The 13,513-nt window shown below is 33.2% G+C and overlaps 2 protein-coding genes across 3 annotated transcripts in view; both read right to left on the bottom strand.

The window, feature by feature from the left end:
* pxna (paxillin a) overlaps positions 1–735 on the bottom strand; it is a 37,709-nt gene extending 36,974 nt beyond the window's left edge. Inside the window, exon 1 of one of the 2 annotated variants that reach the window (XM_079416020.1) lies at positions 611–735. Coding sequence is in view for 1 of the 2 variants with exons in the window: in XM_079416019.1 (XP_079272145.1) it covers positions 611–623 (13 nt within the window). In the remaining variant the exon portion in view is untranslated. The remainder of the gene's footprint in view (positions 1–610) is intronic. The other variant, XM_079416019.1, reaches the window with a different exon arrangement.
* Positions 736–6,682: 5,947 nt separating this feature from the next.
* Positions 6,683–10,932, bottom strand: LOC306870586 (beta-crystallin B3-like; the record flags this gene model as incomplete). The annotated part of the gene is made up of 5 exons (XM_079417957.1): positions 6,683–6,968; positions 8,804–8,946; positions 9,035–9,167; positions 9,907–10,025; positions 10,858–10,932. The coding sequence occupies 5 exons, from the start codon at positions 10,930–10,932 to the stop codon at positions 6,683–6,685; spliced, it is 756 nt and encodes a 251-aa protein (XP_079274083.1).
* Positions 10,933–13,513: the final 2,581 nt, after the last annotated feature.

The raw sequence follows: 13,513 nt of genomic DNA, 5'->3' as shown, positions 1-13,513 counted from the left end.
TCTTACAGTGCACCACTACTAGTTAATTGCCAACAATAACAACTACTAGTTTTGAAATAAAAGCGTCCAGGCAACCCATGTGTGCCGATTCCTCTATTAAAGCCAATGCAATCCCATGCACACCATCAAAACCAACAGAAAGTTGTAGGTGCGTATTTAAGAAGTTTTGAGGTCTGGTGCAAAATGACACATTGTTGTTTTGTTGACACATTGAAGAAGTTGCACTAAAAATCAACCAGACGGGAACTATGCCCAATAATTAGCACCAAAAGTATGCTCTACACTTATATATAAAGCTCCAAGCGGTTTTGCGCTAGTACGGGTCTGATATGAATCACATGGTGTTGCAAGGGAAGCAGCTGTAAACTGCAGCATCAACACACAACACCAAACAGCTGGAATACATCAATATAACGCGTAAAAGCAGCTCTAAACAGGCGTCCAGCGGCGCGAGCGTGCGTTTTCCAGCGTGTTGCTGCAGTCGCGCTGACGTTGGCAGCGGCTCCGCGCTCCATCCGCTTCTACCGCGTCAATCCAGCGCTCTAGCGTCGCGTCAAACTTCTCCTTTCACGATTATCCGATGTCAACCGTCAAAGCGGGTCATACTCACCTAAGTCGTCCATGTTTCGCGGTGGTTTTGACTCGGGAACGGGAGCAGGAGCCTGTGATTCACCGCGCGGCGATGTTTCGTGTCTCGTGCGCGCTCCGCAATCGCACGCGGAGAAGTTTTAACTCAAGTGCACGAGCTGCGCGAGCCCGAGGTGAGTCGAGCATGCGCAGCGCTCGCTCACTGACCGACAGAGAGGGATTATGAAAAGCGTCCAAACTATGAAAAGATGACAAAATTATTGCAAACACATGATAACCAAAAATATACAAATGATTATAATCGGTGCTAACATTTAATTTAATAATAGGCCTATTATTGGTTATCACACACACAAACACAATTAATTTAGTAAATATAAAAAAATATATAATAACGAGTGCTAATATTTAATTTATTTATAAAAATAATATAAACATGGTAATAAAACCTACTTGTAATATATAATGTAATATTTATGTATGAAATACTAAAAGTAATTATATTTAAATTAATTATAATACAGTAGGCTATATATGACCCGGGACCACAAAATCAGTCATAAAGGTCCATTTTTCAAAATTGAGATTTATACATCATCTGAAAGTTCAATAAATAAACTTTCATGATTGATGAATGATTTATTATGATAGGACAATATTTGGCTGAGATACAACTATTTGAAAATCTAGAATCTGAGGGTGCAAAAAAAAATCCAAATATTGAGAAAATTGCCTTTAAAATTGTCCAAATAAAGTTCTTAGCAATACACATTACTAATCAAAAATTATGTTTTGATATATTTACGATAGGACATTTATAAAATATCTTCATGTAGCATGATCTTTATCCTAATGATTATTGGCATAAAAGAAAAATCAATAATACAATGTATTTTTGGCTATTGCTACACATATATACATGTCCTAAAACTGGTTTTGTGGTCCAGGGTCACATATTATTACCTAAGATATAAGAATATAATTGAATAAATATTACAATACAATAATAATGGGTACTAATAGTTAATTTATACAAAACTTTATATAAAAAAATACATGGTAATACATTATTACATATGTAATAATATAACATGAACTATTTAAATAATATATAAATATACAATAAAATAATAATACAATTTAACAAGTAATAAATACTAATGGTGCTAATATTTATTGTAATAATGCAGTTATTAAAATGATATGCAAATGCATGCAATTTATATGATAATAATAATAACCAAATATAAAATAATGATTATAGAATTATATATAAACAAAAACAAAAACACATTTAGATGAAGTGTGTATGAATACATACACTTGATCAAAATACTTCCAAATTGATTTAGCATTTTTTTATTACAAAATTTTATCAGAAACATTATTTGATTGAAGTTATGCCTATAATATCTGCATGAAGTCATGGCAATGATATGCGTTCGATGAAGCAGTTGTGTGAAGCTGTCTTTGCTTTCCCATGTGTTTAGCTCATTTAGACAGCATTAATAGCACACACATGAAATGTCATGCAGTGCCACGTCAGCCTATACATTACACAGTGATCAAGTCATCAGAGTCAGCACTGCACAGCAACTACAGCGTGTTCTTATGGTGGCTCATCCAGTGCACCATTACAGTAATGACCACAGATAGGCTATCCAGACTCATTTGATCATGTTTAGTGCTTTCTGTTGTGTTGAGGGTGAAGACCGTGTGTGTTGGTGTGTGTCTCCGTTGCGGGGAGCTGTTGGCTATCATTAGACACTGGGCTATCCCATGTTTCAACAGCTGTGAACAGGCTGCTGAAAGCTTCAGGCTCTTTGGGAATCTACTGAACACACTCTAAATTCACACGTTCGTGTCCATGGTGAAGTGAGCGGCGGTCACGGCGCTGCAGGGGAACCGCCTGAGGAATGTAAGGACATCTGTGTTTACCTGGGCTATTCCTGCTCTCCAAAACAAGCACACTTCAACAATTCAGGCTGGATTTACTACTTATAAGAGCTTTCTTTTATGCAATTAATTATACATTTTATCAAGCATCTTAGAAATAGCATATATTTGGAAAAATAATCTAAATATGTAATATACTCTACTATTCAAAAGTTTAGGATCATAACAGTATTATTTATTTATTTTTGTGAAAAATTAATACTTTTATTCACCAAGGGTGCATTAAATTCATCAAAAGAGACAGTATAATCTATAATATTACAAAACTGAATTTTCTATTCACAGTTTCCACAAAAATATGAAGCAAACAAGACCTTCACCGTGTTGACTGGTTTAGTCAGAGACCAGTATTTCTCTTTTTCTGTCAGTATTTCATCAGACAAACATAAAATTGGATTCAGAATGTAAAATAAAAAAGAAAGAAAGAAAGAAAAACAAAGATTACTGAATAACATTTGACAAGAAAATACTATATTTCAGTTTTTCGACTTAAAAATGTCATTTTTTAAATTAATTTACTAGCAATTTCTGAATAAAAGTGTTTTAAAGTAAATTCTAAAAAAAAAAAAAAAAAATTTAGTTTTAACAATAATTAAAAATAGTTAAATAATTAAAAATAATTAGTGCAAAACAATAATTCAGTTAAAAATAATTTTAAAATGATTATTAGCAGTTAGAAATAATGATTAAAGAATAATCAAAACCCATAATGAAGCTGGTTAAGTTACTAATGCTGATATGTTATCAGTAATTATCTGTTGCACAGCTTGCAATATATTTAGACAGTTCGACATCTGATTATATCAGACTGTGTTTTCCTCACCAACATCTGCCTGCACTATAGTAGTTTGGTGAGGCACAGAAAGGCCTAGTTTGGTACCTCATCGATATGTTTTGCAGAAAGACTAATAAAGGCCTATAGACATTTCTCAACTACACACATTGTTTTCAGGACAGCAAAGATCTGAATACAAAGCAGAAGAAACTCTCTTATGACATCATATTGTGTGTAATGCCAGGAAATCTTATAATTTCACAACTGCTGAAGCCAACTGGATGAGTAACAAAACATTTTGAGCACCAGAGCGCAGCTGACTGGCTTCACAAAAACATCTCCACAATGACCCGGATCAATGTGAACCTTCTCAGACAGAAGAAAAGAAACATACAAATGAACAATGAAAGAATGGGGTTATTAAAAGCCCTTGGGGAAACCTGTCAAAAAAAATCCTTTGATTCTAAAATCAAATTTCAAATTGTGACATGTTTCTGTTGTTCTGCTGTTTTTGGGAAACCGCTTCCTCTTAAATCCAGCAACTGAACTGACACACGCTAGAAAGAATGCAATTATTTAAAATTTCATTTGAATAAACATCAAACATCTGTTCTGTTTTCCAGCGAGGTTGTTTGCAGCACCATCTACAAACTGTTATAGAGAGAAAATAATTGTCTTTTACAAGCAAATACATCAAAATAAATGTATGGACACAATGTAAGTCACATAATAAGATATTTAGCTTTGATTGCTCATGGCTTGTATTAAACATGCCTGGTTTCTGCAGTCTGGAATAAGAATAAGACCTTCAAATATACTGTATCAGAGTGTTTTACAGGAAAATTCTATTTCAAGCTTTCTACTTAAAATGTTCATGTTTTCAAGGTTTTCATGTTATTTGCCGTTTCTTTAGTGATAATTTCTGAATGAAAATTGATACAAATTAAAGCCTACGCTATTGTTCAGTGCATAAAAGAGAAAAATCAATTAGTTTAATAACAATTGAAAAAAATTATAATTAGAAAAATTATTTTAAAAGAATGATTAGCAGTTAAAAATAATAAAAAAGCAAACAATAACAATTAAATTAAAAATAATAATTAAAAATAAGTACGAAAGAATAATAATGCAATTTTAAAAATCGTTAGCAGTTAAAAATAATAATGCAAAATAATTAGTAAAAATAGTAATTCAATTAAAAACAATATTAGCAGTTAAAATAATTTGAAAAAAATCTTACAATTAATAATAAACAATTCATAATAATAATAATGTATCATACGATTTTTAAATCATAAAACAATAATTACTAAATAATTACTAAAAAATATAAATTCAATTTAAAACTAATTCAAAAATAATTGGTAAAAAATTATAATTCAATTTAAAAATAATTAAAAAACAATTAGTAAAAAATTATAATTTAATTAAATTATTTACATTAAAAATTTAATTTTAAATTAAAAATGTAATCATTAGCAGTTAAAAATAATAATAAAAATAATTATTTAATATTTTAAACTAAACCGAAGCTGCTTTAGTTTATCACTAATCTGCAAAATGTTAGATTTCATAATTATCTGTTGCACAATAATGTGAGATTCACAGTAGCTTGCAAAATATTTAGACAGTTCAACATCTACACTGATTATATCAGAGTTTAGTCACATCTGTGTTTTCCTCACCAAATCTGCCAGTTTGGCAAGGCATAGAAAGGCCTGCTTTGGTAACCTCATCGGTATGCCATGGATAGGCGATTTGGACCAGCAGTGGAAGCTTGCCATATTTTTTTCATCATCATTCGTGACAGCAATGCCAAACCATGCCAAGCCCAGCCCTGGCCTGCCCACATCAGACTAGAGTTATTTCATTAGTTGTCATTTTTGGAGGCTGCCACGCTTTGTTCTGCGTTCTCATGACTCAGCTGAACTCCTGCCAAGAACCAACGACTTACAAAGAGACAGGAAAGACATACAGAGGATGAAAGGAAATAAAGAGAAGTACACACATATGCACACCGATATAGACCATAGTTGGCCTATTTAGAAAAACTGTGAGGAGATTTCAAAAATATAAAAAAGCCATTTTTCTTCAAATATCTGATGCAGACCTATTGATGAGCGGATTACGATGGAGATGATTGGAGGGGAAGAAAAAGCAAACAGGGCTGGTGTTATAGGTTTTACTTTAGGGAAAAAAATATTAGCCTGTGTCATGTTGACTTTTGAGGGGGCATGGTTTAAAAATAAATGAATAAAGCATTTTGTGCATTTGTTATTATGCACCAATCGTGCATGAGGTGCACATGATGAAGTATAAAGCATACTACAATTTTAGTCTGGTTTGGTCTGCCATAGCCGTCTAACAGCGCTCGTCAATGTCAAAGTGATTGAGATGGCCAATCAAATCAAAGTAGGTAAGATGGAAGTAGTGAAATATTCAATGTTTGACAACTGCTCAATGCTAGAAATGAACGTCTGACAGCAATATCTAATGATGCAAACTAGCCGAGCTTTTTTTCTCAAATATGGCCATTTTGAATAGAGAATTGGTGATTCGTGTAGTTCCTAATCTGCATGTGACGAGACACGAAACGTACTGTAAGTGCATGTGCATATATTAAAATATTATTTGCAAATAGTTCAGAATGATTACTTCAGACCTAAAATTTCCATCCCTATGGATTTCCTTCCTTAAAACAAAAAACAAAACAATTATCTTTTAGTGTTACACTACCTTTAAAATTTGGGGGAAAATACTACTTTTTATTCAGCAAGAATGCATTAAATTGACTCAGAATAAAGACAATTATAATGTCACAAATGATTTCTATTCCAAATAAATGCTGTTCTTTTGAACTTCAAAGAGTCCAGAAAAAAATTTATCACAGTTTCCACAAAAATTGTTTTCAACATTGATAATAATCAGACATGTTTGCTGAGCAGCAAATGTGCATATTAGAAAGATTTCTGAAGGATCATGTGACACTGAAGACTGGAGTAATAATGCTGAAAATTCAGCTTTGCATCATATAAATAAATTACATTTGAATAAATAATCAAATAGAAAAAAGTTATTTTGAATTGTAATAATTTTTAACATTATCGCTGATTTTACTGTATCATATAAGTGCAGCATTTCCATCATCAGGCTTGTGTAGTTTTCAGTGTTGTATCAGTCTAGCGAGTCTAAATCAGACACGAGCCAAAGGTCAGAGATCAAAGCATGGGGCCGAGGCCTTTATTTCCAATGACAGACACACAAGAGACAAGGCAGTCACTTTTGCTTTCGAGCTTTCTTCGTAGTCCTCTGAGCAGGCGCAGGCGCAGGGCAGAGGTCATCGGCAGGGCTGGCCGGTCTCCTTCAGCTGCTGGCAGCCGTGGCGGATGGGGCAGCGGGAGCTGGGGCGGGGGCGGGTGCTGGATTGGGAGCGGGATTGGGGTTTGGGTTGGGATTAGGGTTGGGATTGGGTTTGGGAGCCGGGTCGGGGACGTTGAAACAGCCCCGTTTGTGCCACTGCATGTCACGCACACGTCGGACGGACTGCAGCTGTGGTTCTGTGGCTCCCCAGTCATTCCAATGTTTGTATTCGCCATGTTCAAACACAAACTGACGGCCGCGGTAGCCAGGGTACATGTAGCCCACCCACCTGAGGAAAGAGATTGGAGTGAGGAAACATGTCAGAAAACATTAAATACATTTTTTATCTTAAAAATAAAGGTTCCTAAAGGAGGCTTCTGCAGCGATGCCATAGAGGGACCATTTTTGGTTTCCCAAAGAACCTTTCAGTGATCAGTTCTTAAAAAAACACTTTTGTTTCTAATTCATATTTTAATAATCTGAATAAACTTTAAAGATTGTTTTGTGCAATGGAACGGTTCTTTGGATCTTAAAGGTTCTTCACGGATGCATCGATGTCAATAAAGAACCATTTTGGGCTCAGCAAAAAACATTTCAGTGCTCAGTTCTTAAAAGAACCATTTTTCTTCTTAGTGTGGAGAACTTTTTATAATCTAAAGAACCTTTTTCCATTATAAAGAACCTTTTGTGCAATGGAAAGATTCCATGGATGTTAAAGGTTCTTAATGGAATCAAAACCATTATGGAAATAAACCATTTTATTAGCCAATAATAAAAAATAACTTTTAAATATGAAATGAATTTAAGATATCTCTACATGAATAAAAATTAAAATGGAAGACACTAATTGTTGTAGATTTACTTGCTGTACTAAAAGTCAACATGAAATGGCATTGCAGTCCAGTTTACTTTTGTCATGTGAAACAACTATTTAACAAGAAAAAAAAACACACAAAAAACATGAAGATGGAAGAAACGGATTGCTTTGTAGGTTTACTTGCCCTAAAAGTCAACATGAAACAGCTTCTGAATCCAATCTAATTTAGTGTTGTCATGTAAAAAATGATATTTAACAAGAAAAAAACACCAGACTTGTTTTTATGATAGGATAAAGTAGCAATATTTTTGTAAGAATGGAGTCAGATTTGAATTTTTTTTTTTTATTGTTCGTTATTTGTTATTATTGATATAACTTTTATTAAATGTACAGTATACTTACTAATGACTTTTTTGTTAATATTTTGAATCATATTTTATTGCTATGTTTTCTTTTCATATATTTTCTTCTATTTTATATTATATATTCTTATATAATATAAAGAATATATAATATTGCATTAAGCAGTTGTGTTTTATTTTATATTATATTTTAATATTAGTTCAAATTTGACTGAATTTGAAATTAAATAGAAAATTTTCACTTTTTCTTTAAAATATGTCTATATAGCTTTTTTTATTATTAAGTTTTAGTTTTTACTTTGAGTTATTTTACGTCAATCTAAACAGAACAAAAATGGGAACCGTTGCCTTGGAAATGAGCTGAAATAAAATACATATAATACTTTTTTTCATGTTTATGTTATTTAAAATATATATTTTTAATGGTTATAGTTTTAATTTTAGTTAACAATAATAAACCAGTAGAGAATGGCACCTAGAACAGCGAAGTTGTGGGTTTGATTTTCAGGGGGAAAAAATGCTAAAATGTAATGTTCAAATGCATAATTATTAATACTGAAAACAGTTTGTTCTGTATAATATTTCTGTGGAAAATCAAACAGCATTTGATTGAAATGTACACCTTTTAATTCTAAATGTCTTTACAGTCACTTCATCAGTCACTGATCAATTTAATGCATCCTTGCTGAATAAAAGTATTTATTTCCTTTGAATTTGTTTTTTTTTACACTTTTTTCTTTCAAATAACATTTACTGATGAACCATGCACAAGACCAGATGTATTAAGGAAGTCCATGTTGATATCACGTTGACTTTAAACATACAGACTCTCTGTAATCAGGAAAACTATGGACTGAAACAAGACCATCATGAGAAGGTTCATGAGTTAATGGTCTTTGGATAACAGCAGCATGAAAGCGATCTCAAACAAACTCTCAAACTCACGTTCCGTTGACAGCTTTGGCACTGGAAACACGGTCCTGGAAGCCGTGAACCCACAAGCTGGGAATGTCATCATCCACGATTTCCATCTTTCTCCCGGCAAAGCTGCAGTTCTCGAACAGATGTAGTTTGTGGTCGGCACTGTCCTGTAATGGAGTGTAAACACAAGACTCAATGGGCCGTGAGAGCAGAGCAGATCTTTAAGCAGGTGTGAGGTGTGAACGTGTCTCTCACCACTTTCAGAGGTCTAATGGACAGGAGGCAGTAGCTGCTCTGGCTGTTGGTCCAGGTGGACCAGCGAGGATATTCTCCCTTCTCCAAAACAAACTGCTCTCCCAGAAAGCCCTTCTGCTCAAAGGCGACCCATCTACGACAAGATCATCAAGATCAGGATGGATTAATGGATGATTGCTTTTGAGTAAAGCAGGGAAATTACTTCTTCTTTTTTTGTCATCTGAACCCCTTTGAATGTACCCTATAGTAAAAAAGTAAATACATTTATTTCAAGCTAAGTAGTTCAGATCTATTAATATATTCAATGACATATCGCTTGAGACTTACTGATATAAAATTTATAATGAAACTTTATTTGGAGTGCTACTTGTGCACAATGCACATTTCTTAATATTAAGCATAAAATGTGTTTTAATGTCACTGTTGATGAGGACTGTATGATCTTTGAATATTATTGGTCTTTAAATGCAAGATATTTAAAGTGTACTTAAAGTATACTTGGAATAGTTCCACTTTAGCACAATGCAATATATCTTTAGTTGAACTTCAGCACAATTAAAGTGCATTAAGTACAAAATGAGTCGTTCTAATTTAGCAGACTTTTAGTAGTTTAGTATATCAAAACTACAACTGCAGGGGATTTTTATTAAGTACATAAATATGTAAATGAATTTGTAGCATACTTAGAAAAAATAAATGTATTTCAATTTTATATTTTATATTTACTTCAAGTACTCCTGTGATTTTAAGTTAATATTTCAACATCCGATTTGCATATATTCAAACTTTCGCTGTCAAGAACAGTCTGAACATTCTTCATTCCTCCTTTTGTGGTTGTAGATAATGTGGTTTGTCAGAGAGCATGTACTCACGGGCCAGATTCAACTATGATTGATCCAACTTTTTCCAAGTTCTTCTCAATCAAGTCCTTGCATTCTGCTGACAGCTCGACCTTTTTTCCACGGAAGTTCTCGAATTCAAACAGTGAGGCCTGTTAAGATGATTCAACATATTTTAAGTCAACTGTTTGGGTTTCATTGATGAAATTTCTGTGTAAGTCATTTGTAAAATCATTTATGTAAATTGTCACATTCATTTTAATGAAGAACTTCATTCTGCTCTAGTTTCCTCTAGACAACAATGACATTAAATGGAAAAAAACACATTTGCTGTTCAGAATTTTCTCCTAATCCAAAATATTAGTCCATAATAACGGTGCTTGATCTGTGCAGATTTCTCTTCTGATTCAGACCAGATGGCTTTTTCACTGGAAAAAAACAATATTATGGAGAGAGGACTTGTATTTTAACAATGGTTCAACAATGAAGATTTTTTTTTTTCTTACAAACACATCTTTTCACTTCACAAAACGTTAAATGATGGGCTGGAGTGGTGTGGATTACTTGTGGATTATTGGAATATTTTTATCAGCTGTTTGGACTGACGGCACCCATTCACTGCAGAGGATCCACTGAAGAGCAAGTGATGGAATGCTAAAATCCTCCAAAATTGTTCTGATGAAGAAACAATCTACATCTTGGATGGCCTGAGGGTGAGTACATTTTCAGCAAATAAAATTTTTTTGGTAAACTATTCCTTGAACTTCAAATTTTCTCATCAAATTCAGATTTATTCTCCACATTCATCTTTAGCTCAGTACTCTCACCGCGTGTCAACAATTGGCTCGTTGTGTCTTTTAATGCAAGTTGTAGTTGATACTTAAACGAAACACTGAAAATCCATTCAGTCTCATGAGCTATAAAAGTGTTTCCTCTGGGCTTTTTGACTGTGTAAAATAATTGTATAAATGAGTGCATTTGGACCTTGTAAGCCGCTCCTGCTCCTCCTTGGCTCTTCCCAGCGACTTGCTGATCTGGGACTCCCTGCTGATCCGACATCTCTCCGCCTGTCAAACACACATCAGACATGAGAAAAAAGTCATTCTGAATAGGGTCACACACCAGCTATTGCTGCGTGAGTGCTAAAAACACGAGAAGAGCAAATAACTTCAATTAAATATTAAACCAGAAGAAAATAGGAGATTTAATCTAAAGTGAATGGCCACAAAATACATTTGGATGCTTATAAATACATGAATATTGTTGCATTAGATAACAAACTATCAAAAAAGAAAGATGAAAAATTATGCATAAATGAAATTTTTTTTTTATTTTTTTACAAAACATAACTTGCGTTTCCCCAAAATGAAACAGGTAAACATATTCCTCAAGCAGCAATTTATACAACTGAAGTATAAAAATAAACATTATTTCAATGACTGAAAAACATTCAAAGGGAACACTAATTAAACAAAAGCAAAGCAAAGCAAAGAAAACAAAACAAAACAAAAAACACTGACTGAAAAACATTCAAAAGGGACACAAATAAACTCGGCTTGTTTTGTTCATTATTGTAACGTGTTGTGTTTGTAAAAATGTTTTTGGTAGGAAGGACAAAACAAAAAACAAAACAAATAATATCAAAACAAGTGGCTTTTCTTTTCAAGAAAGATGCATTAGTGTCATGCAAAATAAATAAATAAATAAAAATCACCAAAAAATCAAAAAGAGGTTTGTAAAAGGCTTTAAACTCTAAAACAATAGATCTAATCGTGACAATGAAGAAAACAACATTTTGTAAACTTTCTTGTTTTAGGAATAAAAAGTTTGGATCAAATAGATTAGTCAAGTCTATTTCAATTCCAATACATTCAATTAATCCTAGATTTCTATTGACAGTGATATTTAGTTTTTCTTTTTTCTGCCTGCACACATGTGAAAAGTTCAGCTGAAGGCTGAACGCATCTTTACCTGTTTCTCCCGTCCTTCACCTTCAGCAGTTCTCACCCCTCCACTCTCTCTCAGCGTGTGTGTGTATGAGTGTGTGTGTGTGTGCGAGGAGTGTGTATGGAGGTGAGGGTGTGCCGGGCGAGTGGAGGGGACCTGGGGGGTATTTATGGTTTAATTCCGTCCACAGCAGCAGAAATGGGTTGGGCGTCGATTGCTGTTGATGCAGCAAGTCTGTCGTTCGCATTTGTGTCCGTAAGACTGCCTCTCAATAGGCTGTGAGTTGGCAGGACTTGCCCACAGCCACCATCCTGCTCTGCTGCCAGCGTGGGTACAGCGGGCACCGACAGGGCACGAGCCAAGAGGATTCAGACGGGATCAGCTGCTGTCATCACAACCCTTCTCACTATTCCCTCTCTCTCTCTCTCTGAGCCCAAACCCACGCCACAGATTTGGACCATTCACCCTCATTTGATGGATTCTCAAAATTTGTGATTGTTTTCTATAATTGTTTGCCCAAGAAAAGCATGCAAGAAAAAAAAAAAACACGTAAAAAAATAAAAAATAAAAATAAGCTTAATTTAGGTTTAAAATGTAGTTAAATGTAACTTAAATTGCACTTTAAAAAGACTTGGTGGATGCAATTTAATGGCTTAATTAAAATGTAGGTAAATATAACAATATGTATATCCCACTATATTAAATTCAATATATTTAAACTCAAACTGCATTTACAAAAGATTAGGGATGTACCTTAAAAAAGATTATTATTTCATAAAAAACAATAAAATAAATAAACACTGAAGTCATGTTTGAAATTGACAAATAAATTAAAAATGGCTTAATTCTGGTACAAAATGCAGTTAAAAGTAACAATGAATTAATATGCATATTTTTTAAAAATTCATTTTACTGTAAATTGCATTTACGCAAGACAAGGGATGCACCTAAAAAAAAAAGTAAATCATTAAAAAAATTGAAATCATGTTTGAAATTGCCATTTGCATAAATGTAGTTAAATGTAACAATTAATTAATATGGATATTTTTCAAAATTCAACTTAAATTTCTAAACAATTTGGGGTGCAACTCAAAACAATAAAATCAATTATTCAAAAACAAAACAATTAAATCACTTGACAAATGTAACATATATTTTAATTAAATTATATTTTTATTTTTATTTTAAATTGATAAGGGATTCTATTTTTAAGTGGCTCTCCCAGTACTTAATAATAATGGTCAAGATTGGTTAGAAAAGCAAGCCAGTGCTGTAATTCAATCTGATAAATTAGGTCGTACGTACAAAAGTATTGTTTATGGCTTAGATCAAGTAGAAATAGTTGCTTGGGGGTAAGAATGGCAGGTCACCGATTTCTCAGAGCAAAATTTTTTTATATTCTGCTGTTGTACCACTTGGAAAAAACAACTTTACCTTTATCCTGAAATGGCCTTTTCCAAGCACAAACCTCACTTTCTTTCACTGACCTACTTGTAATCAAAAAGGAAATCAATAATTATTTTATAAAAAACAAAAAACAAACAAACAAATAAAAATACATTCTTTTGAAACTGACAAATAAATTTAAAATGGCTTAATTTTGGTATAAAATACATTAAATGTAACAAATTAATATGTATATATATTTTAAATTAAACTTAAATGGCATTTTAAAAAGACTTTGGGTGAAAGG

The sequence above is a fragment of the Barbus barbus genome (genome assembly GCF_936440315.1).
Source record: "Barbus barbus genome assembly, chromosome: 5".
NCBI classification, from domain to species: domain Eukaryota; kingdom Metazoa; phylum Chordata; class Actinopteri; order Cypriniformes; family Cyprinidae; genus Barbus; species Barbus barbus.
The sequence above is the reverse complement of the archived record's forward strand: the minus strand, read 5'-3'. Positions and strand labels throughout refer to the sequence as shown.